Source organism: Musa acuminata, chromosome BXJ3-11 (genome assembly GCF_036884655.1).
Source record: "Musa acuminata AAA Group cultivar baxijiao chromosome BXJ3-11, Cavendish_Baxijiao_AAA, whole genome shotgun sequence".
Classification (NCBI taxonomy): Eukaryota; Viridiplantae; Streptophyta; class Magnoliopsida; order Zingiberales; family Musaceae; genus Musa; species Musa acuminata.
Window position 1 is genome coordinate 6,540,237 of NC_088359.1, and position 18,662 is coordinate 6,558,898.

Here is an 18,662-nt window from a genome sequence, read left to right on the forward strand (position 1 = left end):
TTTTCTTTATAGATCTTGTATTAAATGCTTCATCTAACCCATTTTTTATTTATATATCCTTAAAAAATCATATGAGATTTCAAGAAACTGACCTTTTACGGATTAACATTAACATTAATATTAACATATAAAAATATCATATGACTTAAACAAAACTAATTAAATCCATAATGTATTGGTACACCAATATAATTTGGTAAAATGCACCACTTGTTCGAGTAATCTATAATCATGTATCACAATGCATAGATGTGGATAAATAATTTATATAGACCAACAAACTCCAACACAAATCTACACATGAAGTTGTAAACTGTTGCAAGTGCCTGGCTATTCCAAGTGAAAGCTTCAATACGTGCAGCAGCTACCGAGTTAAGATTCTCTTTTAAGTCCCTTGACATGCCAACATTGTAGTTTTTGAACATTTAAGGATTTCATAGAAGAACAAATGGATAAAATATGGCATTATTATTCAGAAACACATAACGCTTAAGTTATATTAATCATCATTGCAAGGGTGTAAAGGGGACGATAGCACATCAGCATATGTTTGCATTGGTGGGTTAATCTACCAAAAGCTTCCACCTCCCCTGTCCAGTGTGGAGCTGCTGAGTCGGTGTTGTTGTTGGCACATCACTATGCACATTGTCGCAGAGCCTGCATGGCGAGAGAAAGATAGCTTAGTCCTCTAATGACTAAACGAACATAACAAGACTGTCATAAGGCTTAGATAGGACGAATGTCCAAACATAATCTGAACCCACATGAATCTTGGTGACCATTTGATTGTGCAGCACCAGCCAATCACTTGTGGAACAGCAAAAGAAACGAGATATCAAAGCACCAATTACTACAAAGACTTCTGATTCTGGCATCATTATACTTATTAAACCAAATATATATTGCACCTGCTCGTTAATTAATTGAGGCATGATCCTTTGTACATGGTGAGGTATTTATTGTTCCATGGATAATCCTATGGAAATAAATGAGGGTTAATTCTACTCTATGGAATAAAAGATTCTCACCCTTGGAGTACCAGATAAACAGTCAGCTGTCTTCATCATCAGATTGTGTCTTCGGCACCTTAAGCTGACTCATCTGTTGTGGGGATAAATCTGTAATACATACAAAGTGTCATGATTAGAGAACCATGAATTACATTAACGGAATGCACATCTCATCTCTAAATCTGTTCTTTATTTAATGTGGTACATTATTCAATTATAAAAAGGAATAAGATTGTTTACTCTAAACAACTTTCAGGATAAGGAATCAATTAGATGAGGCAATTTGATAACTTCAAAGAGATAATGTGATTCATAGGTGCAGCATAGAAGACAATCAACTAGCAGTTTTCCAGTGCACCCACAAACTTCAGTAAAATTAATTATACAACTCCTGAACAACAGCTAGCTTATCTAGACCAGGAATTCTTTTTCATTTTTCAGTTTTTGTAAGGAGAACATGATACATCTCAAGTATGGTGAATGCTTAATACAGCATCATAAACCAAGTTGATAACGTAGCAGAATCTTGACGACATGAAATAAGAGCAGGAAGGATAATTCGGGTCTAGCATAACACAGAATGTGACAGGCACTAGCCCTTAGCAAGGGTCCATTATACATCAAATCTCGTGATAGCAAGTCCAAAAGATCCAAGTCTTTAGTGTCCTGTCAAAGCCATCTTATTATCTTTAACCAAAGCACCAAATTCACTTGTTAATTATTCAACAGCATAGAGCTAACTGCAAAGTCTTTGATTCAATCCTGATGATAGAATAGAGGTTCTTGCCTTATCCATTTTATTTCACTATACAATTCAACCACACCAGTGTAGCATTAGTAGACCACCTTAACATGCTGAATATATGCATTTACTTGTATTAGTCACCTTATCTCCATGGTGCTTAAATGCAAAATACAACTATTGAACATATTCTTCCCATTCTGGAGGCAAAAAGATGGTGTCCAAAGGGCTCTTGAAAATACTGCAAATACAGAAGCATCAAAGGATGGATACTGGTGCTGTGGGGAATGACTGGGTAGCTATGCTTGAGCATGCACATGAGTCTGTTGTAGATGCTGCTATTAGCACAGAAAAGAAAGCTAAAGACTTGTATGATAATGTGACTCCGTATTTGCAAGAGTTATAAGATCAACATCCATAACTAGAGAAGGTGATTGTTCCAGTCACTGGGACCGTCTACTACATTATTGGCTTGGTTTGTCATGCCCAAAATATTCAGGAAACTGCACAGTTATGAAACACAAAGTCCTGTTTCTTTGTTATCGGGGAATTCAACCAAAGAACAAGTTCCTTATGATAAAAGTCTGTGGAGTGCACTAGAAGACCCTGCGAGATGCCTTATTACTTTTGTGGCATTTTCTCAGCTGAGTTTCTTTTGTTGTAATTAAAACTAATTACTGCTACAATATAGTTGTCCTCATTCTCATTTCTGCACTTTTTGTTATGCTAATCGTCTTTTTATTTAGTTTTTCATTTCGATTTAGGAACTTAACTATCTTTTGCACACATATCAGCTTATTTTTAAGTGGTCTCAAACATTAAAATAGGCAACTTCTGCTTCTGTTACGTCTCAAATGTTTGGTTCCATTTGGTACTGGTCTGATTACCGTTTAATAAGACCCATACAGTGAATTTGTCGAGTTATACAACCTATATTGGACTGACTGGGTGAAATCACTCCTTTTGTGTCCTGGTTGGCTTTCAGATCAGTTTATGTGTTATTGTATATCTTATTTTAACAACATGTTCTCTACTGACCTATCATCCATAAGAAGTGCTGACCCTACAAGGAAAATCCTTAAACCCTAAGGATTTGGGATAGCCCTCACCCTATAAAATAAAGGGTGTGCCCTCATCCAAAGCATCCCAAAAGAGAACAAGGAAGTCCTCAACTAAGAGCCAACTGGCCCTAGAATTCTTCCAGCATTGTAGCAGCCAACTTCTTCCAGGCACAGCCTTCTTCCTCGCGTTCCAACAGCCCCAAAGCGTCATCAAGCTGCTGCAAGAAGTCCTCAACACCTACTATTTGCTGCCCAAACCTCAAGAGAAGGTTCCGACAGCAGAAAGAGGAGACCGAAACCGACATCTAAGATGTGATGCCGAGAGCACCAACATTCTGCCCAAAAACAACTAACGTTTTCATGCACCCATAGGCTTTCTATCATGCTTTTTATTCTGTTGTTTCAGATCTCATAGTTAGTACTTTGACTTTATAAACAATAGAGGTTGTTTTCTTTCGATTTTACGATTGGTCTTTCTGCAATAGTTCTCTCCTCCGCCAAAACTTCAATCCGAAGGGTGGAATCGAGTCGACAGATCGTCGAATCCAAACCCCATACGGATCATTGGTACCAACCATACAGTTTTATGAACATTATGAAATGGATTTAGGCACACAATTTTAAAATAAATACACATGAATAGTGAAGATACAACTTAGAATAACATGGATCTGAGCCCAATTTGCAAGGATTTATGGACATATCTCGGGCAAATTTCCTTGAATCAACGCTGCATTCATGCTAATCTAGCTTTGATCTACATGGATCTAAGCCAAATGCAAACTTAGCTTACATTTAAATAAATGTCTGTTAAACATGGCAACATGATTGGACTTACCTAGATTTGGAGAAGGTTTCTCTCAAGAAATGTATCCAATAACAAGTGAGAAACTCCAAATCCAAATATTGATGTGAAAAGTGAGTGATTTAAACAAGTCAAATAAAAATGCACGACAGGAATTGCTAGTCGCTGATAGAGAGAGAGAGAGTACCAAAGCTGGATGACAGGCTTACAACCCCGAACAACTCAAAATCAGTATCAATATTATCTGGATTCTGCTTCATTGTTGTCTATAATCTAAATATTATAATTATAAATATGACCAAACATATAGAAATAAACAACTGCACACTATCATGGTCTACAATCATTCTGCTGGAATGAAATCAACAAAGAAAACAACAATTCTGGTAATTGGAACATAAAAAAATCAATATCTTGGCACCATTGTATTAAAAAAAGAATTGATCGGGAGAAATTATGAAAAGATAATGTGGTCAGATTCTATATTTGAGGGATTAGGCAATCAAAGAGGTACCTTCTCCCAGAAGAAAGATAATGAAGATATAGAAACAAAAAAACACTCATATCTTGTAGATGAATGGGTCAGAGCAAAGAAGTGATCCAAGTGATCCATTCCAAGACCATACACCTCCATCATAGATGGTAATATGGTCTATACGCCACAGTATCAATAGGCTTTCAACTCTAAATGTTAAAGAAAATAAAAAGTGAGAATTCCTCTTAAAGATCTGTTCTACAAGCTCTAGTTAGCCATTTAAACAGTTATTCACAAAGTCAACAGTGTCCCAACAATTATATCGATCTCAATGTATATCATTGATAATGTATATTCAAGTACAAGAAACCAAACTCTTCCATAATGTGTCAATCCCAGAGATTCTCTGAAAATTTAAGTCAAGAAAGCAGTATCTTTATCATAAAACATCATTCTTCCCAATATATTTTAAACAAATGTCTTTAATAACGAGGTCAATAGCAAACACATTTGCCAAAGTCGTCATTCAGATGTTAATATTTCAGCCCATCTTCAATCTAGATAATTGAATTAACTAATTAATGGAAAATTGTCACCAATGCATAAAGTAGTGCAAAAGACCACCAAAATAGAAAGAAATCACCACTGCTATGAGATAATTAACAGAGAGACAGAGGCTAAATTCTCCAAATCTACGCTATTTCACGGTTCATAGAGCCGATTACATTTCAAAGATCTCATTGCTTACCTTCAAGGAAGTAGGCCGACGAGGGCCAACCGCGCTCGGTGGCAAACGACATCTCCTCCTCCTCCGACGGCGAATTCTTGATCTCGGGATCCGCAAGCCTGGAGTCCACGAGACCCGCGATGAGCTCCGCGACGCGGTATGGCCGTTTCTGGCGCGGGACCCAGTAGGAGGCACCGGGGACGAAGGGGAGCCAATCGGGGGCGTACCGGCGGACTACCATATTATGGATGGCGTCATCGACGCGGCGTTTTCTGAGGGCATCAGCCTCACCCGTCCCGGATCCCGTGCTGGAGCCCTCAGCGTCGAGATCGTTCTCCACGACGTGCACCCTCCAGGGACGGCCGGAGCGGCGGCGGAGGCCGAGCAGGCGGGTTGCGGGCGGGAGGGAGGGGAGGAGCACGAGGAGGCGCAACCCCACGGTCTCCAGCGATCGGATTAGGGCTCGGGAGGAGAGAACTCGAGCCATCAAGCAACGAAGAGGAGAAACCCCAGGGGAGACGTGATTGACAAGGGAGAGGAGGTTACCTATATAGAGAAGGAATCGGGTTGGGGTGGGAAAGAACAGCACAGTGTAAGAGAGAGAGAGAGAGAGAGAGAGAGCACAATCCAGCTAAAAATACCGGGTGAGAATAACGTGGGCGACTTCGCTTGTTTATGGCAGCGTTACACAGCATAACATACCTCCGAATTAGAGCTTCCGGTTTTTTTGGGGAAACATAAATAAATATATAAAATACTCATAATATCTCTAATTTTCTTATCATCATAATATTATATTAGATGTTACTTTGTTGTATTTATGGTTTCATATGCTAAATTCAAAAAAAATAAATACAAATTTGCTAATTTCTTTATTAGTAATGCAAGTTGAGGTTGGCATAGTACATGCTTGCTTGGGGAACAAGCTTTAATTAGAGAATTAGCTGTGGTAACCTAGAAAGAATTAGAATCCCTAAACTTAACCAAGCTATTCATTGCAAATCCATAGGATTAGTTTACATTACATGTTATTATTATCAGCCGTAGTAATTGTCGTGGCCGTTGTAGTGGTCGTAGTTATAATCGTGTTTATAGTAACACTAGTAACTGTAACGGTCGTAGTAACAGTAGACGGCTACGGAGAAGGACGGTTATGGGAAACGAGCGTGCTTGTGACGCCGTTACGTTACGCTGGTCCACGGCGTTCTCTAAGCTCATCGATGACCAATGTATCTGCCGTTCATCGAAAGGTCAACGTTACGATGCGACGTTCCATGTTTAACGTCGCCGCCAAGGACGTTTGGCTCATAGTGCCTTTGATTGCCGTCTCCGTCTCAAAGATCCGATCTGTTTGGGCCCCGCGGTTGACTTGATTTCTAGGGTTTGTGCTCCGATGGCGCTGCACTGCGGGCGTTCTACAATGAGATCAAGGGGATGAAGGTCAGGGATGTGCCCTCGTACGTGAAGTCGAAGCTGTCGTGGGATCACATCAAGAAGAGTGTGGATCAAGCGGTGGATCGCTACTTCGACAAGTACATCGAGACCAGCTCCATCCAACCAGTACCACGTTTGCTTCTGCGGCATGATCTTCTCCTACCTCCTCGCCCTTCCCGAGGAGCGCCGCCACCTTGAGCACCAGCAACAGCACGCCGCTGGCGGCCATCACTGATCGCCGCCGCCGCCCTCCCCCTCCGATCCGCCCAGGTCGATCCTAGAGCCCTGTTCTTGTCTCTGTCTTGGTTGTGTGATGTTGCGTAACAATTTTAGAGTTCAGATTAACAATCATTTGATCGACGTAAAAGTTCTGTTTTTTAGATATTTAGTCATTCAAAATGGATTTAATTTTCAGTTCAGGATCACAGTTTATAGATCAGTTTTTGCGTTTTTCTTCAAGCGGAAGTAAGAATTTAGTGTTTGTTTGGTAACGTTTAAGAAATTAACATTCTGTTTTGCTAGATCGGAGTTCAAGAACTTCCTATAACAGCTAAAGAAATTGATAGGTACCCTTCAAGAATGGTTTGAGAATATGTAAGAACTTCTAGAAGAGGACTAGTATTGGGAAAACATCCCATGGTTATAAGATATCTTTATTTATGTAGATTAGACTCGTTTGTGAGATTAATCAACGAAAACATGAGAAGCTTGACAACTTGAGCAATCAACAATCATAAAGGGCAACTTGCTTCGATTGCTGATACATCGTTGCATGACGCATGAGTAGTTTTAAGTTGTAAAATGAATCTACTGCCTCTCTTCTTGTTTCATATTCCTTTTCATTTTGATCCCTATATCTTTCCCTATGTATTCATCTTCCTCCAAATTTCTTGTCCTTATATATTTTTTCATCCTTGTAATTATACTATGCTCTTTATTTTCCTTTATTTCTTCTTTTTGGGCATAAATAATCATTTTGGTAGACCAGGCCTATGAAAAGGTTCCCATTGCATGGACCACCTTTGCAACTTTTATAACCTTGTTCTCAAGCATGCTCAGCGTCTGAGATTTCAAAACATTTTTAGATCTAATTTTTTGTAGGTGAAAACACTGAGGCAGTTTGCTTAAAGTATATTAGAGATGAATACATTGTGGAAAGTAAATGATTTCAGATCGTAGTGTACGAGAAATATCTGACAGCCAAGGAGAGGCATATGTTTCTTTGATAGATTATAGAAAATTACATATATAATTGTCATCCAATTTACAAGCCACTACCTCAAAATTCTATATACCAGCGGGCTTAAGTATACAGGATCCTGTTAGAAATTAGTTTTCAAGTGGATCCTTTCAAGTATTTTCTGGCATACTTCTAAGCTGCTAAGTGTTGGTGCGGCTGAATTCACATTTTGTATTTAGAATGTATCGATTTCATTTTAGAACCTTAGTTTTGCTTTTGCACTTCCATTTTTACCGACTCAAGGAGAAAAGCATTCTTGAACATGTTCTAATGCGAACTATATATATCTACAGGGCACTGGGAAAAGCTAGTCAACTGATTTTGATGCTTTAAAAGGCATATAATGTAGAGTATCAATCAAATCCATTTCTGTGCTTATCATACTTTCAAGTAGTCAAAGGAAATCATAACATGGTTGACTCCCCAATTTTTTTTACAGCATTAAACTATGATGACCATATGATTATAAATACAGTAAGATGCACTCAGATTTTGAATTGCCTTGTGTGTTTGAACCTTAGTCCATCTCATTTTTGTTCATGTCAGGTTTGAAGAGCTTCTCCATGGAAGACCAGCAATAAAACACTTGGAATTCCTTTTTTACTTGTTGTCCATGATTTGTTTGAGAAGATAGCTGAAATAAATTGTAATGACTGTACATTATGGTTTTCTTACCCCCAGTAATATGGTCATGAATTATAATTGCTCATGATGCAAACTGAGTTGTTTTTTAATGGATTCTGGCTTTGCTAAGGTCATTCCTGAATGCTTCATCTGTCCTTGATGATGTAATGCATTGATGATCATATATTGTAGAAATGGCAAAACTGATGCTCAAAGTAATGCATATCAGAGAAACCGATGCTCAAAGTTGCTTTGATGGTGCAATGCATTTATGATCACAATTTAAACCAGGCTTCATGTGTAAAAATGGCAAAACTGATTCTTGTAATTTGTCTTTCAATTTTACTCGACCATAGTCAATGAATTGTGTGCATGCTCTGTGGCAAAACTGATTCTTTATCTGTAGAAGAACAGAACTGGCAAACCTTTGTAGTAAGCATGGAATTGTTCTCTAGTGTTGCTGTGAAGATTGTTACATATAAAAGATCAGCAAATTTAGTGCGAGTACCATGCAAATGAACTTTTTGTGGGAATTGGAAATATCTTATATCTTTTAAATAGCAATGGATCTGCTCATGAAGAATCATGACAAGACCATCGCACATTCGAGCCCAGTAAACATCTGGAGATAAGTGGGTGTAAAGATCTATGGTCATCTGTTCTCAATGAGGTGAAACCAATCGAGAGGATGTTTTTTGCTAGTTACACATGATGTTTCTCTCAGCTTGAAGAAGAAGCCATAGCATGTCCCTGTGAAGGTTACTTGCATGTTGAACCTACACCTAATCAATCTGTAGTGATTCAAGAACTAGCACATTAAGCTTGCAGTCCTGCTCATAGGTGATGCTGAACCAGGAACGAGTGCCAACTATTTATTCTCAGATTGACAGGATTGACTGAATGCAATCCACTTTATTATAAGTGTACAAAGACTGAACCATGTCAAATTTATGCAGCTACTTCAACCCACAAAATAGAACGGCAAATGTGCAACTACTACAAACTTTGAAAGGGAAATGTCTGCCCCACAACATTATAGTAAAAAACATATGTTGTATGATTAGGCTGACAGCAACAGTTCAGAATCAAATAGAGAGAGCAGTAAAAAGTGGCTTAATGATGCTAACAACAAGGAATAAGCAAAGATGCCTACTTGAAGTCCATCTTTCAACAATCTAGTATTATTAACTGCCTCATGATAAATTTGATTGGTGAAAAAGAAAAGTCATCATTTATTTCTTAAATACTAAAACAAGTCAACATATTTTCCTTCCTCTTGTCATCCTTGTTCTTTGTTTGACAACCTACAAAACAAGAAATTTTATGCACTGAACTACTCTTCGTTCATGCAAAAAATGCTGTCTTCCTATTTGTATCTTCTGGAAGTCTAAAGAAACCAATTTATAAGCCTTTGCAGAACAGCTCAAGCAAGCAAGCAGAAAGGCTAGACAACTAACTTCCTGACAAATATCCCATTAGGCCTTAGCTAATCATAAAAGAACCAAACAAGGAAATATATCCAGATTTATTGGTCACACTTAAAAAGATGAAACAGAACCGCAACAATCCAGTGCTTTGAATTCAGCAGAGGATCTAATTGATAACCGAAAATCAGACCAGCCACACTAATGTAGGAATTAAAACCCAAAATTCTGGTCATCTGCATGAAAAATCAGCTCCCTTGACAGTCGTTACACATTTATATCTCACAGGTACCGCTAGACAAAACAGCAGAATCTAATTAAATTTTCCCTTGGTTCTAGGAAGCAAATATAATCAGAATAGCTTTCAATATCATGTTGGTTGCTAGGCATAACAATGTATTCTGCCACAGTCAGCATGTGGTGAGTATGAATGCATAATCCTGACTGATCCCTTTTAGAGTATTTTTTTCATGTGCCAGATCACGCTAAATAATGTGTCGTTCCACATGAAAAGAAATTTCAGCTCCTAAGTTTCGCTCAAACAAGTAATAAGTTTATCCGAGGAATTCGACATTGTTCTGAACTATATACCACCAGTACTATGTTCAAGATGCCAATGTACATGACAACTCATTAACATTACATATAGCCTTCAGTTGGTTTCGACTGTCTGGGTACAGAAAAAATCAAAACTGACAGTTTTAGTTATTTGCAGGTGCTGGATGATTCATGCTCAAAACTAACTATTGACCCAAATAAGTGAGATTTTTGTTGTGTTCCGTTTCCTAACCATAGTCTCGAGGGCCATGCAGTGCCATTAAAAACAATTAAATCCTTTCTAAGACAATAACGCCCAACAGTGGAGAAAATGCCATTAGCACAACCCAATCCAAACTTTGTGAAGAGTGAAAATCCACACTCTATTTTTCTCAAGCAGGACCCAATTTTCCAAGCTTGTCAGGTTAAAATCTGCATTTGGAAAACATAAGTAAACTTACAGGGTAGGAACATTATTGAGAACTATAGGACAAAAACCTGCACTAGGACGTTGAACTCACTAGGTGTTGCCTCACCCAAGCCTTATGATGTCTAACAAAAACCCATGCCATCTTGTTTTCTTCTTATGATGTCTACATTTTCTTCCTAATGAACATACGGCATGATCCTGCTACATTATTAAGGTTGTTTAGTTACAACCTAAGCGAGTGAATTCCATAAGATTGTAATATTGTAAATATCTGGCTATCCTCGTACATCAAAGAAACAGAAGTCTCATGCAATAACCTGATCTTTCATCTTCAACATAATGAATCAAATAGAAAGATTAGAAAATACACTGAAAACTCCTTTAGTACATCTCAATCCAAGCTCCACCTGACGGTCCTCACCTTACATCAGATTGCAATTATCTAATACCTAATTCACCCGAAGCAACCCACGAGTTCTTTAAGGACTTACAGAATGGTGGAATTGGATGAAGCCAGAACTCCTGCCTGAGCAATGTCTAGGTTTAGGACTACTGGTCGAAGAAAGGTATGAACTTGTTGTGGCAGGTACTGGTCCTGTATCAACCAGTACCAAATTCCTACTGACCTCGAACAAATCAGTACAGACCCAACTGATTAGTATACCATAATGCAATTTGGCTCCGGGCATCCAAACAATTACAGGATGGCTCACATCTTGATACTTCATCGAACCACTGCATATTATTTGTAATGTGGTATGAACCAACAAATAAACCCAAGTAAAATAGCCACTCAACCTCATATTTGCACCGAGTTGAAATTCACATAAAGTTGTAGCAGCATCCATAAGCCTCGCCTGTTATTGGAAAATTATACACATTACACTATCAATCAGAAAAAAAGTTATGGTCTGATTCTAGGGACTGGCAAGTATCTTATAATTGTCAAGAATTTTGTGGCTACGTTAGCGAAAAACAACATAAGATCACATCTGAAAACACTAAAGACTATTAAGGACTAAAAAAATGGAAAAAAATAATAGAAGACAAACTCTGACCAGCAAGCAAATATATAAACAAACGAACATTATAAGATGCACACTCATCAAAATTGTTGTCCACACTGAAACTCAACTACAAACTCAGCCCCTCTGACAAAGAGAAGCATTATAACTCACCACAAAAAACCAAGACTCCAGATTCTCAAGTAACAAATAGCATAGATAACAATTTATGAAAATTCAACCATCATAGTAGAGAACAATATTAATATCATTAAACAGGCCAACATTAAATCCAAGCAACAAAATTTTGCAGTTTTAATTATCCCGATTTCTACTGAAATAAAAACACAAGTCCAATTGATCTCTTAAACCCATGATGAAAGAGACATGAAAGACCTCAAATATCTAGTTCATCCTTCTGATGAGCTCATTAATATAATCTTCACGATTTCCAGCATCACCACCCTCAACATAGTGGTTCCTCTTCTTCTTGAGGCCACCCAACGGTGCCTTCAGCTTGAAGGGCCACAGAAAGTTGTTTGCCTCCTTGAAATGTGGTCCCACAGTCATAATCTCATGTACAAGATCTTCAACACAGATGATACCATGTTTTCCCAAGCCCTGTAACCAAAGAACAACCTTGTGTAAACTTCATAAAACTTGGTTGGAAGAAAAAACCCACTGGCAATGCATCCCACAACATACCTGCTCAACGACCAAGTTGTCCGTCAAAGGAATTCTCTGCTTGTTCAACTTCCCATACCCTCTCTTGTAGATCAACTCCCTGACACTCTTAAGATTAGGATACCTGAGCCATTCAAGTATCAGTTAGTACAACGGCTACACCTCACCTTACACTACTCTGAGCAATAGCAATAATGGTCTAGAAAGGATGGCGTTTAGTACCCATATGTCACGTATGGCTCAACCCTCTGCAGCATGTTCATTGTAGCCTTGTTAACTTTCAGAAACACCCCGTTGAATATCTACAGCAGTTTGGAAAAAAAGCATTTATTTACGATTAAATACTAAGAAACGCTATAGTAATTTGAACATGTATGATGAATTTTTCATTTGCACCTGTCTCAGACGGAGGAGCTGCAAGATCTTCCGGGTTTTCGGGTGCATGGCATTTATGCTATTGCAAGTCAACAACAAGAAGAGAAATAAGAAGCAACAATCATCAAAATGCCAAAGCAAATCCATCTATCACATAATAGACCACATAGTTAGAACAGAGAAAAGAACGTGTACCCTCGGATGCGGATGATGAACAAAAGCTTGGCCTCGGGGCTGACATAGAATCCGCCCTTCATCCTGGCCTCTCTCTTCAAGCGGATCAGTTCCTTCTCCTATCATTAAATCAGATCCAAATGAGATTAAAAAAAAATCGAAGTTTTAACGACAAGAACACCATAGAACAGTAATACTAGTGGTACAACAATTCGCAACACGCACCTGGGATTCGTACTCCTTGGCATACTGCTGGGCTCTTCCAAAGATCAGCTTGCGGTTCTCCCGAGCCTTCTTCTTCCTGGCATCGAGTTCCTGCTTCTTAGCGAGAGCCCACTGCTCTTCCCTCTTCCTCTTCTTCAACACGGACTCCGGCACCACCGCCTTCGCCTCCTCCGTCGCCATCGCCCTCCTCTGGCAAGAACGCAGATCAAATCAAGCACCAAATCAAGGTGAAAAAAGAAGTCGATTCCTAAACCCCAAATCGATAAAAGAAGACATGAACGATCAAATGGCGTTCGAGAGTAACAACCTTTAGGATCTCTCTCGGATCGGCGGAGGATCGAGAATAATGGGGGGCGATGGTGGCGAGCGCTATTAATACGGGTGGGGTTTTGTTCTCGGCGTTAGGGTTTGCAAGCGAGATCAGGACTCATCCGGCAACCGTAGCCGTTCGATTCTCTCTGTTAAGCTCGGAGTTAGCCCACTGAGGCCCATATTATCTTATGGGCCAAATAGTAATATGGAACTCGACATAAACCATGTCACGTTTGGGCCCCCGCTGGAACAGATTAACATTAAATTGATACCGGAGGGTATACTAATTTATCCTCTGTTATCTCGGATTAAGTGGCACATTTTAGTTCCCTAATTATTACGATTTCTTAATGCTATGCTTCATATTATTTTTGACAAAGTCAAGTTAGGTAAGTACATTGCGACACACATAAATCTAAGCATGAAATGAGAGTCCCAAAGTCAAGATTGTGGTGCACAAACTTTGGAATCCATATGGTCAGTATTTTAGATTAATTATATCGATCTAGATATTGTTTGAGATATAGATGCTCATTTCATAAGTGTTAGAGTGACTTCATATAGTACATCTATAATACTAATTTTACGAGTATCTCTTATGCCGTCGGAGTTATATCTCTATCGAAAATGTATCAACCCTCTTTAGGTATTCGATTAGATTTATGGATCGATGATTAATTTGATACTAACAAGCATGAATAATTACCTTGATCACTTAAAAAAAAAAAAAAAAAGTCAGCTTCTTCACCATGAAAATAAAAAGTTATTATGTAATAAATATTTTAAGGTTCATCTGTTTTACTTTGATATATTTTTCAATTATAATTTAATACTCTGTCCATTTCTCATACTTAACCTTGGTTTGATCGTGCCTCTCTTAGTGTGGTGTTGGTTTTGTGGCTTGCCACTGGAGAACAAACATAATCACTGTCATCATACTTTTTCATCAACCATAATTAAATCAATTAGTCTTAATTGAGAAATTAAAATGGCAATAGAGCATAAGATCCTTAACTTATCATTATTAGGAGAAGAGATTAAGGATCCTGAAGCTTAAATATGGCCTGTTCTTCCATGGAAACAATTGTCTGTGCCCCATGTAATCATACATCTAAACTGGCTGTTCATTCTTTGTCCATCAGATCCTGAAGCTAAGTCATGGAGATTTCTTTGACCTGGTCAACCCCCCTAATTAGAACATGGAGGCTGTATTGACCGATACTCTTCGATTCTGGAGTGGTGGAATCTTCTGCATGTCTGTCCCATTCATAAGTTGGTAGCCACAGTAATACCATGAGAGATGATGACATGGAGATCTCGAGATTCGCATGTGTCATCTGATGATAAGGGAATCTGCTGTTCTTGACGTCGTTCAAGGAAGGAGTGCAACATGTAGGGTACACCAAGAAGCAGCAACAACGGAGGAGGAGATGCCGTTGCTGAACTACCAGGGAAGTCGATACCGAGCTATCTCAAGCCAACCGTGAGCTCTTGCCATGTCGCTCGCTGCCTGCGGATACCCCAGGAGCCGGAAACACAACTCCGTGGCTCCACCGGAGGCTACTTCTTCCGAGAAACGTGGAAGGTCGATCTACAGAGCAAGCTCACTTGCCTCCATATCTCCGAGAACTCCCGCAGCAGCAGTCTGCTCGAGAGGGACAACGGCAAGAACTGAGAGAGCGAAGTGGAAGAAGACAAGACATTCGCGGAGAGGCAGGCGAACGGGAGGAACGAGCCGACGCCGGTTCACAATGAGGTAAAGCCAGCGACGGCCTACAAGATGGAGTCGCGACGGAACAGAGTCGGAGCACTCGCCGGAGCGTTTGAGATCGCCATCGCACCGGGAAAGCCGGAGGGCAAGTCGAGTGCGCATCAGCAAGTGGTGGTGGTGATGGCCAAGGGATGGAGAGGGTGGAGGCGAGGGAACGGACCCACAGAGATAAGATCAAGCGAATGAGTCAGAGGATGGTCGAACGGGTGAGTCACCGGACGGTAAGACCAACGTAGAAGCACACAAATTAAGCTTATAAAATATTTAAATATTATTTTATTGGTTAATGGGTTTTTATTAATTAATGATGTTGGCAAAATATTGCCGATCATATTTGATTTATCGTGAAATTATTAATGTATTAGAATCATATAAATTACATTTTCAAATCATTTTTATTCTTTTATTAAAATTTGTAAGAACAAGAGCTTGATTGTTAATACATAAATTACTGAGAGAAACCCAAAGGTAGACAAATAATCATGCAATTACCATTGCCGAAAACCTGATATCTTAGAGAATATAATGCACAATGTTTTAAAAGCTTTACTGATGGCATCTGCTGCATTCATTCCAAATACAAGAAAACATTGGCATCATCTGAACATAAACTAATCAACCAACATGAACGATAACTTAATCTACTATAATTTGTTTCATCCAAAGCAATAATCCCTCCTACCAATGACGTTCTTCGGTCAAACGTCTCCTTTTTTTCATGGTTTCCATGCTCAGAGCAAGAGAGAAGTACTAACACATCTACGAATATACATCGAACTTTGAATCCAAGCTCAGAGAAAATAACCCTGAAATGACTCGGCACAAATTAATCTGCTTAGAATTAACATCTGATCTTTAAAAAAAATATTTTCAACACTCTGAGATACAAGATGAAATAATTATTTTCAGTTGATTAATCTTTATACTCAACAAAACTAAGAAGAAAAGTGGGTAAAGAGTGATGATATAGACAGACCATCACGTCAAAAACAATAAGCAAAAAGGCCATGAGAACCAAATACTAACAGAAAAATAAAATCAATAACAGTGAAAACAGTAGCAATGACTGAAAATTAGAGATAAAAAAAAGAAAGCACGAAGAAAACTGAGATCCATCCATCGATCACTTATCAGATAAATGTGGCAGCCTTCAATTTGCAGGGGGGCCAACGAGCTGAACACGCCCCACAATCGTGTGGCAGCCTCACGCTGGTGGATCTCTCTGTAGGCACTATGCAAAAGGTGGCTTGTTATCCGAGCAACAAAGCACCCGTTGTCTGAATTAGTGCCATTTATAAGACTGATCGATATATATTCATGAACTTATAAACTACATAAACATCAAGGAAAGATCAAGAAAAGTGTGGTTTTTGGATGTGAGAAGATATGGCCAGGTATTGTGGCGTTGGACTGACGAGATGAGGAATCCAAGCAATCTTCGCCTGGCGGTCTGATGTCGGCTCCATGCGGCAGACAGGGATATCGCCAAGGATTACAAGAGGCGCCTGCTGTTTGACTCTGTTTCAAGAGCCTCGTCCATCTTGTCACAGACTAAAAAATCAAGAAAATGCACACAAAAAACCAAAAAGAAAAGAAGACAAAAAGGAGAGAAGCAGAAAATGCCTCAACAGAAAGATCTTCACAGAAAGAGAGAAGAGGGGAGGGTGAATTACCAATATATAGAGAGAGGTGGAGAAGAGGAAGAAAGCGAGAGCGCCGCAGGGAGGAGAGGTAGGGGTCGGGGTTTAGGGTTCGCCATTTGCTTGTGTCGCGTAATGTAGCGGCCAAGCGGCGTGATGGGATCAAATCTATGGTCGAACACGTTTGTCGTTGCTGATTGGTTGTTCCACTTCCGTTTGATCTCGGTTCAGGTTGGACCGGCGTTTTTAAGATCTAGGAGACTGGCCCGGCCCAATCCAATTCGGCCCATCTTGAAACTAGCACGGAAAAGGATACCGACTGCAGCTGTTCTCAAAACAAATTGTAGATTTGATTGGAAGTTATATGTGAGTTATGATTTGTCCAAACTATGATTCAATTCAATACAATTAACTTATTGTCCTCAACCTAAAAATAATAATTTAGTATTTAAATTTCATGTTATATGAATAAAGGGCTAATCTAAATGTTTGCTCATGATGATACTTAAAAACATGTAGATAATATGAATAATGCCAAATGACAAACCAGCACATGGATGACTTGATTCACGATACATGAAATGCATTGAACATTTATGAAACATATGCCTCCTAATATTTTTGCAAAAAAGAAACTATATTACTTTAGAAGTCTAACACATCATCTGCTCTTGAAATCAGCATATAAGAAAAGTTGCAAAGATCAAATCGGTCACCATTTTATCCTAACAAAATTTGACAACCACTTATCACATCTATTTCCTTCTCTCCAAATATTGGTCAATTTTCATTCAGAAAGATTCCAAACAAACATTTTATTCACTATTTTTCTATGAGAGATTCAACTACTGGTATATATGGTCTATCTGATGACCGATGTTAACTTCAATTACACTAGTATAAACTATTATTTTAAAGGACAAAAAAAAAAAGCACTTGTTACTCTTATTTTATAATTAACAAAGAAATGATACTGCATCAAGAGAATTAACTGGGTCAGATACCTAAGGTCCTTAGTATGCAACTACTCAATTGTTTGATCCAAAACAAGTGGATCATAAGAGCATTGGTTCATGAACGGGGTTTTAGCTGATAGTTGTTGGACAGACTAGAATATAACATCAGTAGCATGCATCTGTTTTCCAGTTATGAGTCTGACATAAACAAAAGACCTAATCATGCCGATTATGATACAAGCAGTTATTTATCTTGGGTGGTTTGTTTGTGTTTCAATTGTTGACCTCATTCTGATGAGAAATTATTCAGTTCCATATTAGAGGAGAAATAATACCATGGCTATGCTCACTTTACTAGTCTAGAACAATCAAATGAAAGAAATGCATCAGTAGACTTGAGTCACATTACCTGGTTCTGAGTCTTGTGGCACCAAAGAATAATAGTCACTGTGTTCTTTCACTATCCAACAGGCTTCAGAACTATTGAGCTCCATGATGATGTGTAAATGTGTGGATAACCAAATTGTGCAGGTCATGTGGGAGATTCTGCCCAAATCCGAGAGAGAGACATCGGAGCAGCACAGCCAAACTTTCTGGCGGCTGTCATCTTGGCACTGATCGAAACTTGTTGGTGAAAAACTAAATGAGGAAATCGAAGAAAACAAGATTAGTACCGACTCTTCTACATTTACCAACCTTATAAGATCATAAAAAGTATATATGACTGTACAGTGCCATGAGAATCAAGTATGCATGTACATACATATCAGAAACCTCTCCCCTTGATTGAGGTGGAAGAAGGGTTTCGTGGTAGTGTTCTTCATTGTATCCTTCATATCTACAGAAGACCATGAACATATATCAACCAGTTGCTATATCAAACCCATATGTTTCTATCTCAACTGTTATTTCACAACAAAGTTTTGCTTTCTTCATGCTCATCAAACAGAGTACCAAACAAACATGTGTGTACATACACATCAGAAACCTCTCCCCTCGATTGAGGTGGAAG

General features: G+C 38.8%; 2 protein-coding genes, 1 long non-coding RNA gene and 1 pseudogene across 4 annotated transcripts; 1 reads left to right on the forward strand and 3 right to left on the reverse strand.

Moving 5' to 3' along the window:
- Nucleotides 1-432: 432 nt before the first annotated feature.
- Nucleotides 433-5,416, reverse strand: LOC135652628 (uncharacterized). Of its 2 annotated transcripts, XR_010502162.1 has the most exons (4): nucleotides 4,842-5,416; nucleotides 1,029-1,118; nucleotides 765-807; nucleotides 433-657 (listed from the first exon to the last, which is right to left on the reverse strand). XR_010502162.1 is itself a non-coding variant. In XM_065173716.1 (3 exons), exons 1-2 carry the CDS (start codon nucleotides 5,305-5,307, stop codon nucleotides 1,051-1,053), a joined length of 534 nt encoding a protein of 177 aa, XP_065029788.1. In that variant the 5' UTR covers nucleotides 5,308-5,414; the 3' UTR covers nucleotides 433-657; nucleotides 1,029-1,050. The 2 variants fall into 2 exon arrangements, 1 of the variants encoding a protein (XP_065029788.1); XM_065173716.1 differs by lacking the exon at nucleotides 765-807 and having other exon boundaries at nucleotides 4,842-5,414.
- Nucleotides 5,417-6,082: 666 nt separating this feature from the next.
- Nucleotides 6,083-8,252, forward strand: LOC108951694 (uncharacterized; annotated as a pseudogene).
- A 3,508-nt stretch (nucleotides 8,253-11,760) lies between these two features.
- Nucleotides 11,761-13,415, reverse strand: LOC135652457 (large ribosomal subunit protein uL30y-like). The gene is made up of 7 exons (XM_065173394.1): nucleotides 13,279-13,415; nucleotides 12,972-13,160; nucleotides 12,768-12,865; nucleotides 12,594-12,651; nucleotides 12,420-12,499; nucleotides 12,219-12,321; nucleotides 11,761-12,134 (listed from the first exon to the last, which is right to left on the reverse strand). Exons 2-7 carry the CDS (start codon nucleotides 13,149-13,151, stop codon nucleotides 11,919-11,921), a joined length of 735 nt encoding a protein of 244 aa, XP_065029466.1. The 5' UTR covers nucleotides 13,152-13,160; nucleotides 13,279-13,415; the 3' UTR covers nucleotides 11,761-11,918.
- Nucleotides 13,416-15,523: 2,108 nt separating this feature from the next.
- Nucleotides 15,524-17,016, reverse strand: LOC135653441 (uncharacterized). The gene is made up of 2 exons (XR_010502416.1): nucleotides 16,728-17,016; nucleotides 15,524-16,594 (listed from the first exon to the last, which is right to left on the reverse strand). It is a non-coding gene; the product is annotated as an uncharacterized LOC135653441 (long non-coding RNA).
- Nucleotides 17,017-18,662: the final 1,646 nt, after the last annotated feature.

Excerpts from the sequence above, each read along its gene's own strand:
- LOC135652628 (XM_065173716.1), bottom strand. The coding sequence starts at position 5,307 with ATGGCTCGAGTTCTCTCCTCCCGAGCCCTAATCCGATCGCTGGAGACC. Across the intron at positions 1,119-4,841 it reads GTCGGCCTACTTCCTTGAAG|ATTTATCCCCACAACAGATG; the intron begins GTAAGCAATGAG and ends TATGTATTACAG.
- LOC135652457 (XM_065173394.1), bottom strand. The coding sequence starts at position 13,151 with ATGGCGACGGAGGAGGCGAAGGCGGTGGTGCCGGAGTCCGTGTTGAAG. Across the intron at positions 12,652-12,767 it reads TTCATCATCCGCATCCGAGG|CATAAATGCCATGCACCCGA; the intron begins GTACACGTTCTT and ends GACTTGCAATAG. Across the intron at positions 12,135-12,218 it reads ACAACTTGGTCGTTGAGCAG|GGCTTGGGAAAACATGGTAT; the intron begins GTATGTTGTGGG and ends CTTTGGTTACAG.